This window comes from Brassica rapa, chromosome A02 (genome assembly GCF_000309985.2).
Source record: "Brassica rapa cultivar Chiifu-401-42 chromosome A02, CAAS_Brap_v3.01, whole genome shotgun sequence".
NCBI lineage: Eukaryota > Viridiplantae > Streptophyta > Magnoliopsida > Brassicales > Brassicaceae > Brassica > Brassica rapa.
Genome location: NC_024796.2, coordinates 26,058,145 through 26,079,586, shown reverse-complemented (window position 1 = coordinate 26,079,586; position 21,442 = coordinate 26,058,145). Strand labels below are relative to the sequence as shown.

Sequence of the window (21,442 nt, the reverse complement as noted above, 5' to 3'; positions counted from 1 at the left end):
AAGTTTGAGACAAGATGGAGCTTTTACCTAGAGGGATTCTATATATATGAGAGTTCTGAAGGCGTTAGAGGAGAAACTAAGCGTTTGGTAGGCGCAAAACGTGCGTAGAGCCTTAAAGATCGACCATAATAGCTGATTGCCGAAAGGGGAATCGCAAGCGACGAAGGAGATGGTGAAGATGGCGGCTTCCCTAATCTTCTTAGCTTTGTCCGTATCACCACTTTGGGCCGATACAAAGCCTAATAAACAGAAAATCAATGTTATATTAGTTTCCGACCTTTATAATATATATTAGTTTCGACCATCAATGTACCAAAGTATCTTTTAGTACAATGGTATAGTTGTGAGTGCTTATATCTCAATAACCCGGGTTCGAACCACATATTTGACATTTTTCACATTTTTAAAAAGTGGGACCCACAGACCGCTGACGTGTCACATCTGGAGGAAAGAAACTCTCCTATTATATTAGTTTCGACCATCAATGTACAAAGTATCCTTTAGTGCAATGGTATAGTTGTGAGTGCTTATATCTCAATAACCTGGGTTCGAACCACATTTTTGACATTTTTTCACACTTTTAAAAAGTGAGACCCACAGACCGCTGACGTGTCGCATCAGGAGAAGAGAAACTCTCCTATTATATAATAGATTGTTGTTTTAGGCTTAATTTTTGTCACAAATGAAATGTCGTTCACGTTTTTCAATATGATTCATACAAGATAATAACTATTATAACATCAATATAAAATAATAAAATATTTTAAATTAAACTAATCATATTTTCGTTTAACATCACTCTAACAGCTATTTTCTATAATTATTTTTTTTTAATCTTTTCTGACGTGGTCAACATATATGTTAAAGTGTGGTCAATGTAATATCATGTTTTTTATCTCTAAAGATAACAATGTAATATCATGTTTATAGATTATCAATGCTCTTTTAAATAATGCATATTGTTTTGTTTGTACCAGTTGACGAACACTGTTCTCCAGTTCTGCTTGTCACAAACCTCTCCAGTCTCACCTTATCATGTCACCTGCAAAGATCTCTTATTTGGATCGATCCTTTCTCATTTGTAGTTGACCTCTTTTAAAAAGTTTATGTGTATTTTTCGAATCAGACCAATAGCACAACCCTTAGCCATAAAAACGTCAGACCACTAACAAGATCACTTTATATTATACCAAAGAAAAACACATAAGTTTTAATTTTCATAAAAAGTGAAGAAGCTTGAAATTCTCCTTGAAGACATATATAAGAAGTTAAGAACCATAGAAAAGAAATGGATATTATCAAGGAGAAAAGAAATGATTAAACAAATCTCTTTGCTTCGTCTTTTAAATTTAAACTCATTGTTGCAAGTTCTATAGTACGGACTACGGAGGCGTTGAAGGTTAAACATTAGTGTTCTTTTGTTGAACTTTTTTCTTTTTAATAATGAACAGATTTTCTTGCGCCAAAAGGTTACTCTGGGATTATCTAATTCAACTAATGAAGTAACACAAGAGAAGGTTAGAGAAGCTAAAAGCTTTGAAAAGAAGTATCTCTATTTAACCACATTGTGGTGGTCCAGTAGTCTCCACTAGCCCACTAAAGGAGGAGTTACCATATTGGTTTAAGCTAGGGATTGATTCCCTTCTACAGTTCTACTGCAAAATTACTAACTTCAGATTAATCAAAAAAAACATGGGAACAAAAGAGAATTTGAACGATCTGATTTTGTAAATTAAGTGAAAGGAGATCAGTTACACGAAAGTGAGGAGAGCTGAATAAAATATTCCAAAGAATGTAACGAGATTTGCATTCTTGAGTCTTGATCATCGTTTTAAATCTGATCATTTGTATGTGTCTTTTGTGTCGCAGTTGAATGTAGAGTACCATTACCCAGAAAACCCAATATACTTCGACATCACAGACTAAGTTTTTTCAATGTGTTCTGTTCCACAAGGCTGTTATTACTGGAACCTGTAGTAATCTCTACGCACAACATAACCATAGTATAATGTAATTATGTAAATAATTAAAGCGAGATAATCATTTCAGAGATCAAACGTCGGAACTTCTGAAGATAAACCATGTGAAGCCTGATACATCATCCTTGGCAACAAGTGTCTGTAGGGATCACTCTCTCTTTTCACTTTCAAATAGGCAATGCATTGTTCAACCTCAGACTTGACTTGCAAGTAAAACTCTTGAGCCTTCTCTTTGTCTCTTAGCTCTTGTTCCTTGCCTGCCGCGAACATAAAAACAAAGTCATTCCTAGTATTTTCAGCTTCAAGAGAGAGAGTGACCAAGTTTAAGAGTGAGCAAATAGATATATACCTGCTGTTTCTATTGGTTTCCCAAAGTAAAGGTATAACCGCCCAGGAATCTTAGGTAGAATTACTGGGAGATAGCATTTCTGGTTTCCCAGTTCGGTTTCATCTCCTTCCCTAACAGTTTTGACGTTGAAAATCAGTTTTCATATGAGTTTTACTTGAATGGATTACAATGAGAAATATGATAATGAAGGCACCTTATGTTTCCAGCTTGCCTTGTTGCCTCTTCCATGAAATCCTTTAGGAACGGGATGTTCATTTGATCATCGGAATCGAGGACAAACTGAGAATATCATCCAATGTCCCATCAAAGTCAAAAGTAGACATGCGGTTTTTGTCCAAACCAAACTAGGCAAACCGGTTTTGGAACAATTCGGTTCGGTTTTCGATTTTCAAAAAAAATTAAGGGAAAATAAAAATAACCGAAAACCGAACTGAAAATAACCGAAATAGCCAAATTTAACCGAAAATATCAGACTTTTTAGAAAATTATACCAAAATTAACCAAACACCAAAAAATTTGGTTATTTTTGAAATTAAAAATGAAAATCGAAATTAACTGATAACCGAACCTAACCGAAATGTAATCAATTAATTTCAGAATTGGTTTTCAAAAATTTTGGTTAATCGAAACTGACGGTTCGGTTTTGGAAAACCAAAATCGCAGGGCTAGTTAAAAGTAGAGTTTAGCAGAGCAGAGAGAGAGGACAATGCTTCTTGCTAACACGTTAAACGAACATATCTAAAACGTGTTGTAGAAGCTGAGAAAGTCTTGAGTAATAATGTAAATTTCTGAATAGAACCATTCATGTAAACATGGAGGAAGTAGGAAAAATTGAGTTGAGAAATCTTACATCGCAGATGTCGTCTTCTCCAACAACACCAAATGGGACAATCTTGGCTCCAAACTTAGATGCAACTCTCACAAACTCTGGTTGCTCTGGCCAGAACAACTTGTATTCTTCACCCTGCAATGTCTCTTTCTACATGTTTAGACAAGTCTAGGAACACAAACGTTTGTTTTTTTTAACTCGGTGAGAGAAAGAAAAGCACCTTTTTATGAAAAGCCTCACGGATACCACCAGGATACAAAAGCACATGAGACTTTGAGCGCAGTAGATTGTAGATACTGAACTTGGAGATAGGAACTCCACCAATTAACTTAAATTTGTCAAAAATCTGTGGGTCGACAAACACATCCTGGCCGTCTAGAAAAAGCATTGGATGTGCCAAACCGCGCAAGTGAATATTTCTCTCTTTCAAGAATTGAGTTATCATTGGAATTAGCTCAAGTCCCAATAACATGTGATAGCCAACGAACAAAACAGGTCCTTCTGAGGGTATACCTTCAAGGCCCCTCACAATTTTACCATCTCCAAGTGTTGACAGATATACAGGTGAAGTAGGACCTATTAGCAATCTGCAGCACAGAAAAATTATCATTCAGTATTGGCTATAATATTGTACTTGATGAGAGTGATTTATTTTGTTGAGCATTTTTACTTGTGGTTGTATAGTTGTTGCTTTATCTCATATCTGGTAGGCATAATGTAATCTGAAAGGTGATCATGAGACTTCCCACGGCGATAGAAACAAGTACACTTGATGATAGTAACCAAGTCTACACCATCCTCCTAACATGAGATATAGTTTGAAGTGTAGTTAGTATCAAGACTTGACTCAAAAGTATCATCTTTAGTGGATGAAGAGAGATCACTTACGAAAAAGAGAAAGTGTCCATTGCCTTTAAGCTTACGCACAATACATTTTGGCAATGTGCGTGAGTATCTGTCGATGTCTTCATTGTTCAGCAGCCAATGATCACGTCTACTGCAATAATCATAGCCAGATATTCACATTAAACGTAAGATCTAAGGTAGGACATTATGTGCAAATCAAAGAGATTAAGAACACTTGAAAAAAAGAAACTTATTGGACCTCAGAAGTATCAATGTTTCAGCTCTGACCGCCTCTATGTGAGAATTGGCAGATGCGACAGTAGACTTAAGCAGTTCCAGCTTCCAAAGAAGTGTGTCCTTAAGGACGGTCCTACTCAAAGTCTGAAAAAAAAAAATCTCTCCCGTTTAATTTTAGTTGTGATTTTTAGGTTTATTCACACAGATTAAGAAAATATTTAATTTTGCATATTTTCAAAATAAAAACATCAATACTTATACACCTAATCATATTTCAACCAATAAAAAATAACGTGGAAAATATTGTTAATAAATTTTGCATTGAAATTCTAAAATGACACTTATTTTGAAATGAAAATTTTACTCTACAACGACAATGAAACTGAAACGGAAGGAGTATGTTTGTAAAGGATCTTTTACAGAAAACTCATAGATCAATGAGTTTCTAAGAAGGTATCCTTACAGGAGGATTAGCTGAAACTGCAAAAAGATCTCTTAGTATCCCTCCACCAATTCCACTCATCTGATGGACTGCAAACTCATTCGTCAAAGCGTCTAACGCTGCAGTCAATGGATTGCCTGTGTAAGAAAGTCCGAGGAACAGATGAAAACATGGTTTAATGATGTTGTACAACATTCTACAGCAGTCACTGGCTCACAGCTTTCTAGTTACAATCAAGAAGACACTTTAATATCAAACTTGAAGCTCAACTAGTATGTTATCATTCACTTGGAGACACTTAATAAACATAATGAAGTCCATATAGAAATTGAGAAGAGAACAAAAGTGTACCTTGCTTAATACCAAATATTTCTTCCAATAGTGTACGAACTCCGTCTGCTAAAACATTCAGCATTCCTACCAGAGGTTGTGACATGAGGTTGTTGACATGTGTGGCTGCAACAAACAATGTCTACGATGATGTACAGGAATCATGACACTGTACCGACAATGTAAGACCGAACTTCGTACCTGGATTAGCCAATATCAAAGCAAGATCAATGTTGGGATTCCTAGCTGCAACATCTAACGCAAGACACGCTCCAATAGATTCTCCAACTAGATATATAGGTCTATTTGGAAAACGATAGCTCTCCGATTTAACTGTCCTCTCAATAAGTTGGACCAAGTCTGAAACACACAAACAAAAGGCTTTATACGCAATAGGCTATCTTTGCGGTTAACAAAGGTAAGGAGCAAGAGAAGGCACCTTTAGCAGGAGTACGGTCCCTGACTGGAATGTGAAGGCACCATACATCAAACACCCTACTCAAAAGACAAAAAACAACATCAGAAATGACAAAATGAGGAATATCAAGAAACGGAGAAACCATGGATCAAGAAAAAAAAGGCGGGAACGTTGTGTAAATGAGAAAAGGCTAATGCAAATTTGTAAGCTTCTAAAGAAGTGGAGAATTTAAAATTACGCACTCCCCAAGTTTCTTGTGGTGACGAACAAGCCCAAGTCCAGTACCATCAATACCTACAAGGTTTTAATCTTGTTAGTCTTCAGTGTTCATGGAAATTTATGAGATTATGTCTAAAAATATGATACAAACTTATTTCTTTTTTCCAAAAACGGAATCTTCGGTATCATCAGCCATAGTCAAGTCAATGCTGTTCCAAACATTTACTAGGCTTAAAGTTTGTCGAAGTAATGTGGCCTTATAGGTGTAAATTAAAATTGGCAATGAAACATGAGTATTATAAAATGTGTGTGGTCTAGTTCGAACCAAGTATAACTACCTTCTCTATAAAAGCTGCATATCTCATATCTTATATATTAAAACAGAAGTTACAAACTTGATTCATGTGTGAACTTTTAAAAAATAGACCTAATGGAAATATTCATAGAAAGTCATGTTACATTTAATCTTTAATCTTATCATTTAAATTTTGAGCCTACCAAATATTTTTATTGAACTATCAATAATTAGATTTAAACAATAGAAGATCCATTGGATTTATAGATAGTATAAATTAAATATATATAATTTAATATTGTAATACTATACCTCCATATGTTAAATATTAAAATATATGTCGACGTTAACTTTTAAAATTATAAAGATTTTTTTTAAATAACAAAAATCATTTTATCTAACAATGATTAATCTTTACTATCTTAAACCAATGAAAACAAATTTTAAGCTATATAGTTTATTTTAAAAATTAAGCAAAAACTAAATATTTAATTTTTACTCGATAACATAAATCTATGAAGCGAAAAGTTTAATTTTTTTAAAAACTTTCTAAATTTGTGAAATGTTACAATATCTTTGAATATGACAATAAAACAATATTTTTTATCATAAAAACAATAAAACAATATTTTACTAATCTTTATATATAGTTCCGATTTTAATAATGAAATAATAATCCGAAAATATATATATAGAAGAAGATACAAATGTGAAAGTTTGAAACAATCTACTCAATGAAAAAAATATACCGTAAACTTATTATGCTTTAAAAATTGATAGACACATATATATTATAATATATTCCAATTTATAATTAAAAACAAAATATTTATATAAAAATAAATGAAAACAAAAACTCGCGCAATTACGCGGATCGAAATCTAGTATTCTTTAAAATGTAACCTACATATAATTTACATATTTTATGTTTAGCCAGTGTTCCAAAAAATATGTTTAGCCAATGATTGACGGTCCTGGCCATCAACAATCAAAGCTGTATTCATGTTGCCATTATAACGATATGGCGTGGCTGTTGAGGATCCGCCATGTGGGTAAACTCCAGAAATTAAATCTTACCATAGTGCTGTCTTCTATCATTGAGATCTCCCTATGTATATTGTAGGTGTTGTGTCCTGTTTTCTTAAATACAGTGTCGGTGATTAGTCTAGGTTCTGGTCTGGAATCTACCGGTTATCAAAATAAATATTTTCTTTGTTTTTTTTTTTTGGTAGATGGCAGGAGACGATAGTCTCCTACTTTTTATTCAAAATCAAACTTGCGTTACAAGAAAATCTGTCTAGCTCTAGCAAACCCATGAATATCATCTGACAAGATAGAAGCAACATGCTCCGGAGCAAACTCAAAGTAATGTAAACCGTACGATAAAGAAAAAGCATAGTTAGCTAATCCATCTGCTAGACAATTAGCCTCCTTATACACGTGCGAAATCTTGACTAACCAGTCTCTTGATATGAAGCCATAGCACAAACGTACTAGGAATGACAGAGGATGAGAATCCTGGATACCTGTCGTAAGAAAACCCACCACACTCTCGGAATCAACCTCCACCTCTAGTCTTCGGATCCCCTTATCCCATGCTATACATAGGCCGTAATAAACACCCCATAACTCCGCCAATGGGGCTGAGCAAATACCAATATTGATCGCAAAGCCTCCTCTCCACTCTCCATATTCATCCCGCATGGCCCCACCTGCTGTAGCCAGTCCCGGATTCCCTTTAGAGGACCCGTCAGTATTCAATTTACACCAGCCATTACCCGGTTTGCACCATGCGATCTGTCTCTCCACACGCGTACTAATGGTCGAGCAGGGTCGCAGTTTCTTATTTGCTAGTACCACCTCCTGAGTCTTATCTTTAACAAACTGCACCCAATCTCGACACTTTCCAGTTTCACCAAAGACATACCCACACCTCCATTTCCAACACCACCACACAGTCAACGCAAACATTGTGGACCATTGATCTCCATTAGCCGACGTATCGTTTGTGAGATTCTCATACAGCCATTCTAAAAGTGGTTGATTGAAGAACCGCTGTTGTTTTCTTAGGATCACAATTTTTCTCCATAGTCCCATTGCAGCAGGGCAATCTCGAAGGACATGAATGATTGTCTCATCTCCATTCTTGCACAGTTGGCACATTCCATTATCACTTAAGTGTCTCCGCTTCCTCTCCATGTTCGTCATGATAACTTGGTGCGCAACCAACCATAGAAAAACTCTAACTCTTTCTGATACCATAACCCGCCAAACCCGACTGTAGAGAGCCTCCATATTTGGTCTCGGTGACTCGTCTATTGTCAAGAGTGCATACGCTGATTTCACAGAGAAGAGACCATTCTTACTTCCTCCCCAAGACATCCTATCCTTAGCCCCTGTGACATCATCGATCACCACCGAAGCTAAACGTAATCGGTTCTCCATTGATATGTACGGTTCAATTTGTTGTGCTAACCAACCTATCCCAGTCTGCCATAGGTCACAAGCTTTTGCCTCCAACAGTGCTTCCGGAATCTCCACCAAACTCAAGCCATGTAAGGGTTCATGCAACAACCAATTATCCTTCCAAAACCGTACTCGGTGACCATCTCCTAATATCCAGGAAGCTCCTGGAATCACAACTGTTCGAATTCCCAACACCAAGCTCCTCCACGTCGCCGACCAGCTCCCCTGAGGCACCAACCATGCTGATTCATGTATCTCACCTACACGAAACTTCTTACGTAAGATTTGCACCCATAGTCCATCTTGTGTGTTCAACAGTCTCCAGCCGAGTTTAGCTAAGAGAGAAATGTTCATTTCTTTCGCTGATCTTATGCCAAGTCCCCCCTCTCTCTTTGGTTTACAGATTCTCTCCCAAGACACCAAGTGTTGTTTTCTGATCCCTTCACCACTCCCCCAGATAAAAGACCGAGCAATTTTATCCAGTTGGATCAAAGTCGACACCGGCAATGCTATCGAGCTCATCGTGTGGACGGGAATTGATGAGAGAACAGATTTAGTGAGAGTTATCCTTCCAGCTAAGCTCAAAAATCTCCTCTTCCAACCAGCCAATTTAGATGAAACCCTCTCAATGACTGTCCCAAAAGTCTCTTTATTAATTCTCTTCTGCAAGACCGGCATGCCCAAATACTTTCCCAACTCCTTCGTGCCTTTGATTCCGCTTTCATCACTGATCAACTTAGCTAAATCTCGATGAACATTCTCAGAAAAGAAAATTAGAGATTTCTCCAAGCTAACTTTCTGTCCTGATGCTCCACAAAACCTCTCCAGCACCTTTCGTATAACTCGGATCTGTGATACTGAAGCTTCTGCAAATAAGATCAGATCGTCCGCAAAGCAAATATGTGATAAGGCTGGGCCACCTCTAGATAACTTGATTGGTTTCCACTCCTTATTTGCGACAGAGAATTCAATTTGGTGGCATAGTCTCTCCATACATAACACAAAGAGATATGGAGACAAGGGATCTCCCTGTCTAAGGCCACGTTGAGGTGTAAACGCTTCTGTTCTCTCCCCATTCCACAGTAGACTCATACCTGGATTCATAACACACTCCAATATCCATTTGATCCATATATGTGGTAACTTCGCTGCATTCAGAGTATCCTCTAAAAAGTCCCATCTGATACGATCATAAGCTTTTTCAAGATCCAGCTTAAGTAACATCCAGCCTTTTTTCCCTTTTTTCCTTCTCATTGAGTGAACCGCTTCCTGTACTACCACAATGTTATCTGTGCTGAGTCTTCCCGGAATAAAACTAGCTTGTGCTGGACCTATTAGTTTTGGCATTAGTGTCTTCAGTCGCATCACCATTGCCTTTGTTATCGTCTTGAACAAGACATTACATAAACTAATAGGCCGAAACTGCATAATTCTTTCTGGTTTGAGAACCTTTGGTATGAGAACCACCATTGCATCATTCATGCCCTCCTGAAGGATACCGGATTCAAAGAAACCTAGCCCACATCGAGTTACTGATTCTCCCACCACATCCCATGATTCTTGGTAGAAGACAGGTTGAAATCCATCTGGCCCTGGTGCCTTATATTTACCCATCGATCTCACCGAAGCCTCCATATCCACTGCCGAGAAAGGCTTGTTTAAGCTCTCCAGTTCATCACACGTAAAGTCAGTAAAGCCAACCTGGGATAGCTTCTCTGTATCGAGAGATATATCTTCAGTTGAATACAGTCTCTTATAGTAGTTCATTGCTAGTTGCTCCAACTGTTCTGACTGGTCAATCCAGTGGCCATCATCACCCTTCAGCATCTCTATTCTATTCCTCTTTCTCCTCACAATGGTACTCGTGTGATAGTACGTTGTGTTTCTATCACCAAGAACTATCCATTTCTCTCGTGATTTTTGGTACCAGAGCACCTCCTCCTGTTCAAGGACAACATCAAACTCTTTTTGTAATGTCTCCTCCCTTGCCAGCAGACGATCTGATGGGTTTCTCTCCAATTCCTCCTGAACTTCTTTTATATCCCCGAGCAGTTTCTCTTTTCGTTTGATCACGTCTCCAAATATCTCTTTGTTCCATTTCTTGAGTTTCTCCTTCAAAGACACCAGTGCTTCTGGAGTACTCATCTCACTATTCCAAGATGTTGATAGGAGCTCCTTAAAACCATCATGCTTAAGCCACGCAGCTTCGAATCTAAACGGTCTCCTTTTCGGATCTCCTTTCCGCTCTGGCTCCATTTGTACATACATTGGTGCATGGTCTGAAGCTAAAAAAGGAAGATGCGTGACCACTGCCTCCTGTCATCTCACGCGAGTCTGCGCACTACATAAAACTCTATCAAGTCGCTTCGCCACAAAGTGCTGCGTATCTTTACCTCTCCTCCAAGTAAAAGTATTTCCTCTGAATCCCATATCCACCAGAGCTAAATCATTAATCCAATCCCCAAACGCCAGAGAGTCTGGTGAAAGTCTACCATTTCCTCCAGATCGCTCATCCAATCTTAAAATGGTGTTAAAATCACCACCCACCATAACCGGTTCATCAATACTCTCTAACACCCGCTTCAACTGACCCCACAGACCACTCCTTCGACTAACCGTAGGAGCCGCATAGACAGCAATAATATGTATAATCTCAGTCCCCATTGTCACCCTCGCATGAACAAACTGATCCGATGATTCCAGCACCGTAATCATTCCTACTTGATCTCTCCATAAAATCCAAATGCCACCACTTTGACCAACGGCATCTACACGAAAAGAGTTGTCAAACCCCAGGTTCTGGCAAATCTTCATCGCTTTGTCTCCACTCGCATGAGTTTCGAACAATGCCAGAAAATCAGTTTGATGCTTCTTCAGAATATACCTAATAGACCGTCTGAAATTAGGTTTATTTGCCCCCCGGCAATTCCAGAATAAACAATTCATCATCATAATTATAAAAATCTCCGATAGAATTCCCGGGGCACCCTGTTATGCTAGGGATCCCACTACCTCCTCCACCTGCACCGTCGTCAGTTCTTCCACCATTTGCTTCTCTGTCTCACTTCTAATAATCTCCATCGGATTCTCTAACCCCTCATCTCGCAGCTGAAGAAGTTTAGGCATAACCCTGACCTCCACACTATCTCTGAAAACGCCACCAGGTCTCCCTGCATCGCTATTCTCCACTCTCAGTCGTTTTCCTGATGTCGACAGGTTAGTCTCTCCCTTGGTCGGCCCAAAAACCAATCCTCGAACCGGCCTGTTAGTCGATTTTTTGGGCCTTCCTTTTACTCCCTCCATTATTTTTTTATTCCCATTCCCTCCCTCTTTGTTTCCTCCATTCAAATTAATACCTCCATTACTACCGAAAACTAAGGATTTCTTCTCTTGTAAGGTTCCCTTACCCTTAGCGTTCTGAATGTTGACCTCCTGATTCTCCTTATCTCCCTCACCAGCGATCAATTCCTCACTCGGTTCCCCCGTATTCGTATCCGTACCAAGACTTCCGTACTTGTTTGATAACACAAGATGCTCCGGTTCCTTAATCCGTTCTGTTCCTCAGCCATTTCTATCAACCTCCTCATGTAGTTCCCTTGTCCTGGCAGTCGCCGGCCGAGGTAACGGAGGAGCTACTCTTCTCGATCCCCTTGCCTTAATGAAACCCTCCTCCTGCTCTGGTAGTCCTTGTGTGGACGCGACCTCAACAGGTACTGACCTCTCCTTCTGTATTAGTAGAGCTGCCGCTCGCTCCGCAATCGTTTTTGGGCAGCTATGTACCAAGTGTCCATAGATACCACACTTTGAACAGATCTCCGATAGTCCCTCATACGCTACAAAGTATCTCTCACCATTAATCAACACTGTTCCTTTCAAAGGTTTTGCTAGATTAACCTCCACACAAATTCTCGCAAAACGAGCCCTTTCGAAGTTCAATGTAGTTTGATCCACACGAATCGGCTTGCCCAACCCCTTAGCAATTCCCATAAGGATCGATCGGTGGTAAAAATTCACTGGAATATTTGTTAATCTGATCCAGACTGGTGTTGTAACGATATCGTCTCTTAACGGATCAAACTCCGGTGACCAGGCTCTCACCATGAGATAACTTCCGAAAGCCCTCCATGGTCCTCCTGTTAACGCCTCCAGATATTCATCCTCCTTTTCAAACCGGACCATGAAGAACTGTCGAGGTAGGTCCATCACATACATCGATCCCTTCGGACTCCATAATTCCCTTAGCTTCCTACTCAAGGCAGAGATCGGAACATTCCTTCCCAAAACCCTAACAATCATACACTGCTTCCACATCCCGTTCATTGCTTCAAGTACCTCGTTCTCAATCGTGATCGATGGTTCTCCATCTTCTCCATTCGGAAAATCTACTCTGAGCCTTCTCGACACAAACACATCATCAATCAAAGCCTCTGGAACCGGCATACCTCCTGCCGTCGTACCCGCCGCCTTCGCTGCCCATGTGGTCACCCTATCAGGCGGGTCTCCTGGCGGTCTCGATCTCTCCCCCACATCCATCATGGTTGCATCCTGATCCTCCGAAGTCAAAGCCCTAGTGTCGTTTCTCGCCAAAACCCTAGTCTCGCCGCTCATCGTTTGTTAGACTAACGAGAATGAGGAAACTACTGTTTGACATAAATATTTTCTTTGTTAGATGACGTTTTATAAATATGTGTATAAATTAAAAATATTTAGTATTTTATATTTCCTAAATAAAAACATCACTAATTATCCATCTAATTATAATTCAACAAATAAAAATGTTTGCATATATATATATATATATATATATATTTATATATATATATTTATATTATTAAAATAGAAGTCATGACCTTTTTTATGTATGATTTTTTATTTGGACCATCCTAAAAAATTATTAAATTATACATAACTTAGTTATAATATTTTTATTTTTATTTAAAACGCTAATAAATATCTTAAAGAAATGTCTAACAAAAAATTTCAAATATCTTTTAGAATCTTTTAAATTATATTTTCGAAATTAGTTATTTAAAATTACAATTATCACAAAGTATAGTTAGAAAATAAATTTTAGTTTAGTTTTGATTGTAAACAAAAATTAACAGTTATATAAAATACTTTAATAATATGTTAATGATAAGAACAATTTTAAATTTATTTAATTTTCAAAATTAAATTTAAGAAATATCTTTAAAAAAATATTCATTTCTATTTCTAATTTAAAAATAAAAATATCTTATCTATTTGACAAATAAATTATGACTTATTTCATATGTGATTTTTTTTTATCTAGACCATTTAGAAGTCATACCTATATACTTTTACCATGTAATACAATTAGGGTCTGACTGGTTTAACCGCAGCGGTTGCGGTTGCGGGAGTTTGCGGATGCGGGTGGTTGCGGTTTCTAGCGGTTTTAAGAGATTTGTACGACTGGTTATGCGGTTAGAAATTTGTGCGTTTGCGGGATACTTATGACTGGTTAACTACCAAATGCAGCAGCAGTTAAATAATAAATTAACAATATTTACATTTTATACAATTATAAAAATATCAAAAATAATAATATTATAATAAATATAAAATTTATATTTAGAAAGTTATAGTTTAAATTTTTTAAAAATATAGAAAATATTTTTATTTTAAATTTTTATAATATTAATTAAAATTTAATTGATATATTTTAACATTTTTATGATTTCAGTTTAATTTTTTTATTGAATTTTTTATTTTTGTATTTATATTGTTTTGGAAAAAAAATAATTTTTTTTTATCCTCCCGCAAACGCCCGCAACCGCAAACGCTAGCTGGAACCAGCTTTTGAATTTATGAGGTTCAGAGCGATTTGGAGCGGTTTAGAGCGGTTTGAGCGATTGTTGCAAAACGCCAGCAACCGCTACCAACCGCAAAAGCTGCGTTTGCGGGTGGTAGCGGGAAAACCAGTCATACCCTTAGTGTACACCTCCCTTCATAGATGAAACATTTGATTTTTATTCATATCGTATATATAAAACTTTAGTCTACTGTTATTAAATTTTGTATATTCCCCTAAGTTAAAAACCAATTCGGTTTATTATTTAAACAACTATACTAAATTGGTTTAGTTAATCACTATATACCAAGTTCTCTATCATGTAGGTTCAACTTAATTTAGTTTTCACATATATTTCGAATTTATAAATAAAATAAAACTATGTAAATCAGTATTGTTACATAATAATGTTTTCAAATTACATTTTGTTATAAAAAAAAAATTATAAATTTTATAATAATAATATTATACGCCACATGAATATTATTATAAAATTAGATAATATATAACACCAAATATATATTTTATTACATAACCTAAAATATTTTTGTATTAAAGAAAATCCGCACGGTCATGCGGACGAAGATCTAGTTGAAAATTTAAAATGTTATTTAATTTATAAGAAAATATCTTCTTAAACGTTAACTATAAAAAGAACAGGAGTATTAGATAGGGAGGAAGAAGATTTAGAGGGACGAACCAGGTATGAAAAGGAGTAGAGGAGAGCCTTGAGCCTGAGAGTCACACTCCAACGGAGAGAACCAACGAGGCGGACCATCATCATCTCCCACGAAATCTCTCGCTTCCTCCAAGAAGTCGGACAAGCTCTTATGCAGATCGGGACTCGCCGTCTCCGCTTCCGAATACGGATTCTCCACCACCTTTGCTACCGCCGCTCCATCTTCATTCTTTCTTATCCGTCGAACACCTCCATGATGAGTCTTCGACTCTACGGAGTTAATGGCCGTGACTCGATATGTTTGTCGTCGTGTGTTTGTCTTCAAACTGCTGAAAACCGCGTTGGAGAGTCGTCTTTCTGACGAGACGGTAGAGAGGCCGGAAACGGAACCAAGTAGTGTAACCTCCATTCGTGATAAGTTTGAGAGAACGAAGAGAAAAATTTTCCGTAGAAAGCGAGAGCATCTGCAATGGTAGTATTGATGCAGTTTGAACTATTATTAAAAATATAATAAAAGAAGAAAGAAAGAAAAGAGTAGAGAAGAAAGAAAGGTAAACAGCTCTCGTACAAGAGCGCTAAACAAAAGATGGAGAACTTGATTCTATAAGTGTCATACTTATAATGGTGTGATGTTTAAAAAAATAATAATTAATTTTGTAAAAAGATTAAATATTAGATGAGAGACTGTGTTATTAATATAATTAGGTGAGAGTTTATGTTTGAGAACATTAACTGTTGATGATGCTCTCAGAGTGAGAACGATAAAAACGTTTACAATGAGCCAAGAAAGTTCGCTGAAAACAATGCTTTAATATTTTTTTTTGAAAACAATACTCTATTCGTTTCAGTTTAATTGTCGTTGTAAAGTAAAATTTCGTTTCAAAATAAATATTGTTTTAGAATTTCAATGCAAAAGTTATTAACACTATTCTTCAATTTTTTTATTAGTTGAAATATAGTTAGGTGTATAAGTAATGATGTTTTTATTTTTAAAATGTGCAAAATTAAAATGTTTTTATTAATCTGTATGTATAAACCTAAACCTAAATCAAAAATTTAAAATGAAACAAAGAGTACTAACTGGAAATTATACACTAGGGGAGGACATGTTTGTATTTTTTATAATTAAAGAGTAGAAAGTTGGTTGAATTATTTTATTTTTAAGAAATGAATCCAGTGATAATGAACATGATTAAAGTAGAAGACAAAATAAGGAAAATAATTTTGTAGTTCATGAATTTGGAATAGTTTATCCAACGTAACTAGAATTAAGAATAGCAAACCTATTTGAAAGTTGGCTCACTAAACTAATGTTTATCAACTGCTAAAGTCGTTGGTTGATGGTTCATCAGGTTATTATATCGCTATTCACGTTTATAAATCTTTAAACTGATTGTTTAGTTAGTCATAAACTAATTTTGGAAAGTTTTGTTTCCATCTTTCTGCATCTAGAAGTCCAACTTCTATACTTTCTAACAATTTTGGGTCAACGATCTATTTTCTGACGAGAACTATCGTATAACATCAAATGTCTTTCGAACTATTGCCCCATTTTATATATCCCCCAAATAAAAGTTTTCTACTTGTTTCCGCATAGAATAAAAGTTGAATACTTATTTCTCCATAAAATCAAAGTTCGAAACCGGTAAACCCATAAATTGGATTACTCTGGTTTAATGTACATAAGTTAAACCGAAACTTACTAAATCTGAATGTAAACCAATAGAAGACCAAATTAAGACCCGACTAACTCAATTAAACCATCAACAGAAAACCCTAGACCCGATAAAAACCCTAACCGAAAGATAAAAAATCCTAACTCAGAGTCTGCAAAAATATTCACACTTTACTTCATACAATCCTGTACGTTTTGAACGTAAAGAAGTCCTCACGGTTTACTAGTTTTAATCAAAGTGTATTAAAGAGAAGAAAAACTTTGAGTCTGAGTGTGTGAACCTACCTCTTGTCTTTGAAAAATCTTGTTGGAGTCAAATTCTTTCCCATCTTGACTTGATCTCCACTAGAAGTTCTCGCTAGCTACCAAAAGTTTTCACCAAACTCACGTGTCTGCTTCTTGAAGTCTCGTGCATACACTTTGTAGAAGATTGCGATAATATTAAACTTTCCTTGATCCACACGTTTCTTCATCTTCACCGGCTCGTCCATGTACCAGCTCGATTCAGCATTCCTATGATTCCAAAGTAAGGGATGCTATTAGACTTATTTATGCGTGATCTTTGCTGACGGAATTCTATTATATAAGAAATTTCAGTTACTCTAGTTTGTTTACGTAACAGAGCAAGTGAAATTTGTTGTCTGTGTTTTGAAGAATCAATAACTTCTAACAAAATTTCCCAAATATCAAAGATACAATTGAGACAAAAAATCAAAAATGAAGCTTTAGGGAAAAGCTTGAAGTTGTTGCCGGAGATCAATGGCGTTAGTCGGAAGTATCTTCTGACGGATTGTCCTTGAAATTTTAACCCAATCGAAGCTCCATAAGTAGAATTTGCAGCCCAGACATCACCATTATTGCAGCTTTCGGAAATCGGAGATTGAGACAATCAAATTTTGAATATAAATTTTAGCGTTTAAACTTGTCTTTGATTTGGGATCTTAAAGGATAGTATGTTTATGGGCCGGGTATAATTTGGTAAAGTGTTGAATTCAAACCGGTTTCCAGGTTATATTTCTATGTTTTACGGTTTGGGCAAGTGATAATACAGAATACTGTCTAAACCGATATTCGTGGGAAAATAAGCTTAACTTTTTTAGGGGATATATAGAATCCTTTATATACTAAAGCACAAGTTACTTCACAAATCAAATTTTGACAAATGGAAAATACTTCAAAAAAAAATTAATTGAAAAACAATTTTCTTTGATCCCTAATTTTTAGCAACAATTAACTGAAAAACAATTCTCTTTGATCCCTAATTTATAGCAATTATCTCAATATTTTATCCACGTTCAAAAGTTACTTTACCATGATTTCAAACTGTTTTTTTTTCTTTTATATAAGTTTTGGTCTAATAATTTACTCTGTTTATTTTGTTTCTTTTTTTCCATCTTCTCCAACGAAACAATACATTTTTTTTTAATTTCTCTTAAATTTTGACTTCATGTTTCTTCATATCTTCTTTCTTTCTTTCTACACCATTTAAATATATTATTATTCTTCAGTCCGGATTAATACTTAAAAGTTTATTATTGACAAGATTTCAGGTTGATAGTGGAATTTTGAGAAGCAATTGATACTGGTACAGTAATTTTGAACATATTCGATTTTAAATCACTACAGCATAGCTAAATCAGAAGCTTCATCTATCTATTAATTTAAGGTAACAATTTGGAGAAATAGGATGAAGCATAAAATATTATTCTTCAGGAAAATCTATAACTACACTATCGGGCAGTGATTTTCCAGTTAAATAGAAGAAACATAAAGATGGAGCATACAATATTATGTTCTACTATTCATATAATATTTTAAATAATATTCACTCTGATTGAAAACTATGAAAATGATCAAATAATTTTTAAAACATGGAATTGACCTGTGTATAGCATAGGTGGTAATAACTAGCTATATATACATCTTTCCCAATAAACGAAACACTATATCATTCAACGCAATTCCTCCGAAAATGTCTACTCTGACTACTTTTCATGCTCTCACAAAATTCAGGCCTTATAAAAATAATCAGCGAGTTTAAGTTAAGTGCTTACAAGATGAACACCGCTTCTAGAGATACCTTTGAGATGGTATTAACAGACTAATGGGTAAACCAATATTTCTAAACATTTGTTGTGTTATAACAGATTATTGCTTTAACAAGCTAAACTAGTATTTCCTCTGTTTTTGTTTTATAGGGAAACAAAATCCAAGCTCGTTGCAAAAGAACACACATGTACCATGTTCATCGTGCTATACCAGTTGGAAAACGGGGAGTAATTAAAAATGTTCAAATCAATGCAGTTAGTGGCAGGGCAGACGTGTTTCTGTTTATTTCCCAGAAACAATATTATATAGACTTTGATTTGTGATTCATGTCCACTATTTCTTCGGTTAAAAATGATAAATATTTTAAAACCATAACAAAATGGCGCAAATCAATCCATCTAATTAGGCTTTGTAAATATTTAATAGAGATATATTTTTTTTTTATGTTTTTGGGGTTACTTTTCCAATTGGTTGTATATTTGCTAGCGATTTTTTTTTTGTAAAGCTATATAAACAAAAATTTAAAATAAGGTATAAATCACAAATTTTAGATTTTCTTATTTAATAAAACTATTAAATCTCAAATAAATGTTCTAATATTATACACTTTATGTTTAGTTTACCAAGTAAAAGAAAAAAAATACAATATAAGAACAATACAACCTCAATGCTTAAAAATGTACACTAAACAACATAAACAAGATACACCAATGTCAAAACTAATAACATATGAAACAATAACATGAACGTTTTTACAATAAACAAAACATATAATTACATCGAATATATATCCGCGCGGACGCGCGGATCAAAAGCTAGTACAATATTATGTTCTACTATTCATATAATGTTTTAAATAATATTCACTCTGATTGAAAACAATGAAAATGATCAAATAATTTTTAAAACATGGAATTGACCTGTGCATAGCATAGGTGGTAATACTAGTAAGATGATAATTCGGGAGACATTTGATACTATAAGATACTTCTCGTAGAAAAATAACTTTCGACCCAAAAATTTTTATCTTATAATATTTATCTTACTTTCGATTGGCGGGCTGAGCCAAATCTCTAGGTCCAAGAGTTCACATATCTCTTATATATTAAAGAAAAAGTATTGTAATAAATGCATTCACACTAAACTAGACACATGTCACGTGTAGAAGCATTGTAATAAATGCGTTCACACTAAAATGGACACATGTCACATATAGAGAGCTTCTCAGTCAAACTCTATATAAATATGTTCACACTATGTATTTTACGTTTTTTAATATAAAACTCACATGCATGGTTCTTCTTTACGTTATTTTTACTGTTTACGAATATAGTTGGACAAATTATTCCTAAATTTTGATTTGATTCGTTATCCATTTTGATTTGAAACGGAAAATCCTTATATATGTTACTCTACGAAGCAAATCAAATACTAAAATGCAATATCCGTAAATAAAAAAGAAATCACAAATATCAATATTTATAGGAACGGATATCCAATTTGATCCGTTATATAAATTTTACAATATTTTCGATTTTAAATAATTTCATTTTAAGAATTTTATTTTTCATGTATTATTTTGAAAAAAATATCATTTAATATTAATTAACAGTATTTTTATATATTTATCAACCATCTTTATATATTTTTACATACACATACATGTGCACATTGACGTGAGTACCTTATAAGTAAGTATTTACCACAGCTGAAATATCTAATTTTTTTGGAAGTAAAATATTTTTTTTCTTAATTCTTCTTTCACTATCGACCAAATTGTAGTAAAATGATTTGTCTTAATAATTTTCTTTTTTTTTTAACTATTATCCGTTTAGAAACTATAATATGAAACCATTGGTTCGACATCACGAAAATCTAAGATTCATAACATGAAAACAAACAAATAATAATAATTTTTGATTGTCAGAGGAAAATAAAACATCAAACATTTTAATCGAACAAACCAAATAAATATTCATTTAAAATGATAGATATATTTTAAGAGATTAAAAACAAAAAAAAACAACCTAAAACCGAACCGATATCCAGATTAAACAGATTAATGTCTCTTTATTAAAATTCAAAACTAATAATCACATTCCATGCAAGACGCGGGTTATACTATAACACATCAAACTTTTAAAAACTTTAGTTTAATATTTTCCAAGAATCATTGAATGAGCTGTAGCATTCATACATACATATATAATGGACACTAATATATTTTTAGGGAAATATCTTAGGATAACACTAAAAAAATTTCGATCACAAATATAGACTCTGAGAATCAAAATGACCAAAATGTTTCATTAAAAAGGTAAATATACAGTTATACCCCTAGGATCAACTAATCCAAACCTTAAGGTTTAGAGTTAAGGAGTGGGAATTTTGGTTTGAGGTTTAAAATTTTATAAAATAGAAAATAAATATTAAAAATTTGAAAATAAAAATTTTTAAAATAGTTTCAAAAAGTATTTTTGAATTATAAAAAGAAAATTTGAAAAAAAAATTCAAAAAAAAAATAAATTTATATAAAAGTTCAAATTTGAAAACATATAATCTAAAACTATAAAAAAAATTATTTTTTTATTTTTTATTATTTATTATTATTATTTATATATATAGGGTATTAATATCATTTTACCTATTAAATGAAATATTTTAGTCATGTTCCTCCTTGTGATCTATTTTTATGACCAAAACTTGAAAATTGTCTATTTATGAGAATTGCTCATATCCTTATCCTAAATAATATAAGTACGGGTATGTCAAACTAGTGTATTTGTAAAGAAGGTGTTCAATTCGGTGAAAATGCCT

At 34.6% G+C, this 21,442-nt stretch overlaps 2 protein-coding genes across 3 annotated transcripts; both read right to left on the bottom strand.

Moving 5' to 3' along the window:
- Positions 1 to 1,873: 1,873 nt before the first annotated feature.
- On the bottom strand, positions 1,874 to 21,230 carry LOC103854285 (acyltransferase-like protein At3g26840, chloroplastic). 2 transcript variants are annotated; one of them, XM_009131216.3, is made up of 14 exons: positions 14,923 to 21,230; positions 5,673 to 5,724; positions 5,452 to 5,507; positions 5,214 to 5,372; positions 5,034 to 5,138; positions 4,704 to 4,819; positions 4,263 to 4,384; positions 4,046 to 4,154; positions 3,828 to 3,958; positions 3,378 to 3,744; positions 3,179 to 3,292; positions 2,522 to 2,607; positions 2,329 to 2,438; positions 1,874 to 2,236 (listed from the first exon to the last, which is right to left on the bottom strand). In XM_009131216.3, the coding sequence occupies exons 1-14, from the start codon at positions 15,308 to 15,310 to the stop codon at positions 2,046 to 2,048; spliced, it is 2,106 nt and encodes a 701-aa protein (XP_009129464.2). In that variant the 5' UTR covers positions 15,311 to 21,230; the 3' UTR covers positions 1,874 to 2,045. The 2 variants fall into 2 exon arrangements, with proteins under 2 accessions (XP_009129464.2, XP_018511858.2); XM_018656342.2 differs by having other exon boundaries at positions 4,046 to 4,151.
- Positions 11,917 to 13,033, bottom strand: LOC103863877. The gene has a single exon (XM_033285886.1). The coding sequence runs from the start codon at positions 13,016 to 13,018 to the stop codon at positions 11,972 to 11,974; it is 1,047 nt and encodes a 348-aa protein (XP_033141777.1). The 5' UTR covers positions 13,019 to 13,033; the 3' UTR covers positions 11,917 to 11,971.
- Positions 21,231 to 21,442: the final 212 nt, after the last annotated feature.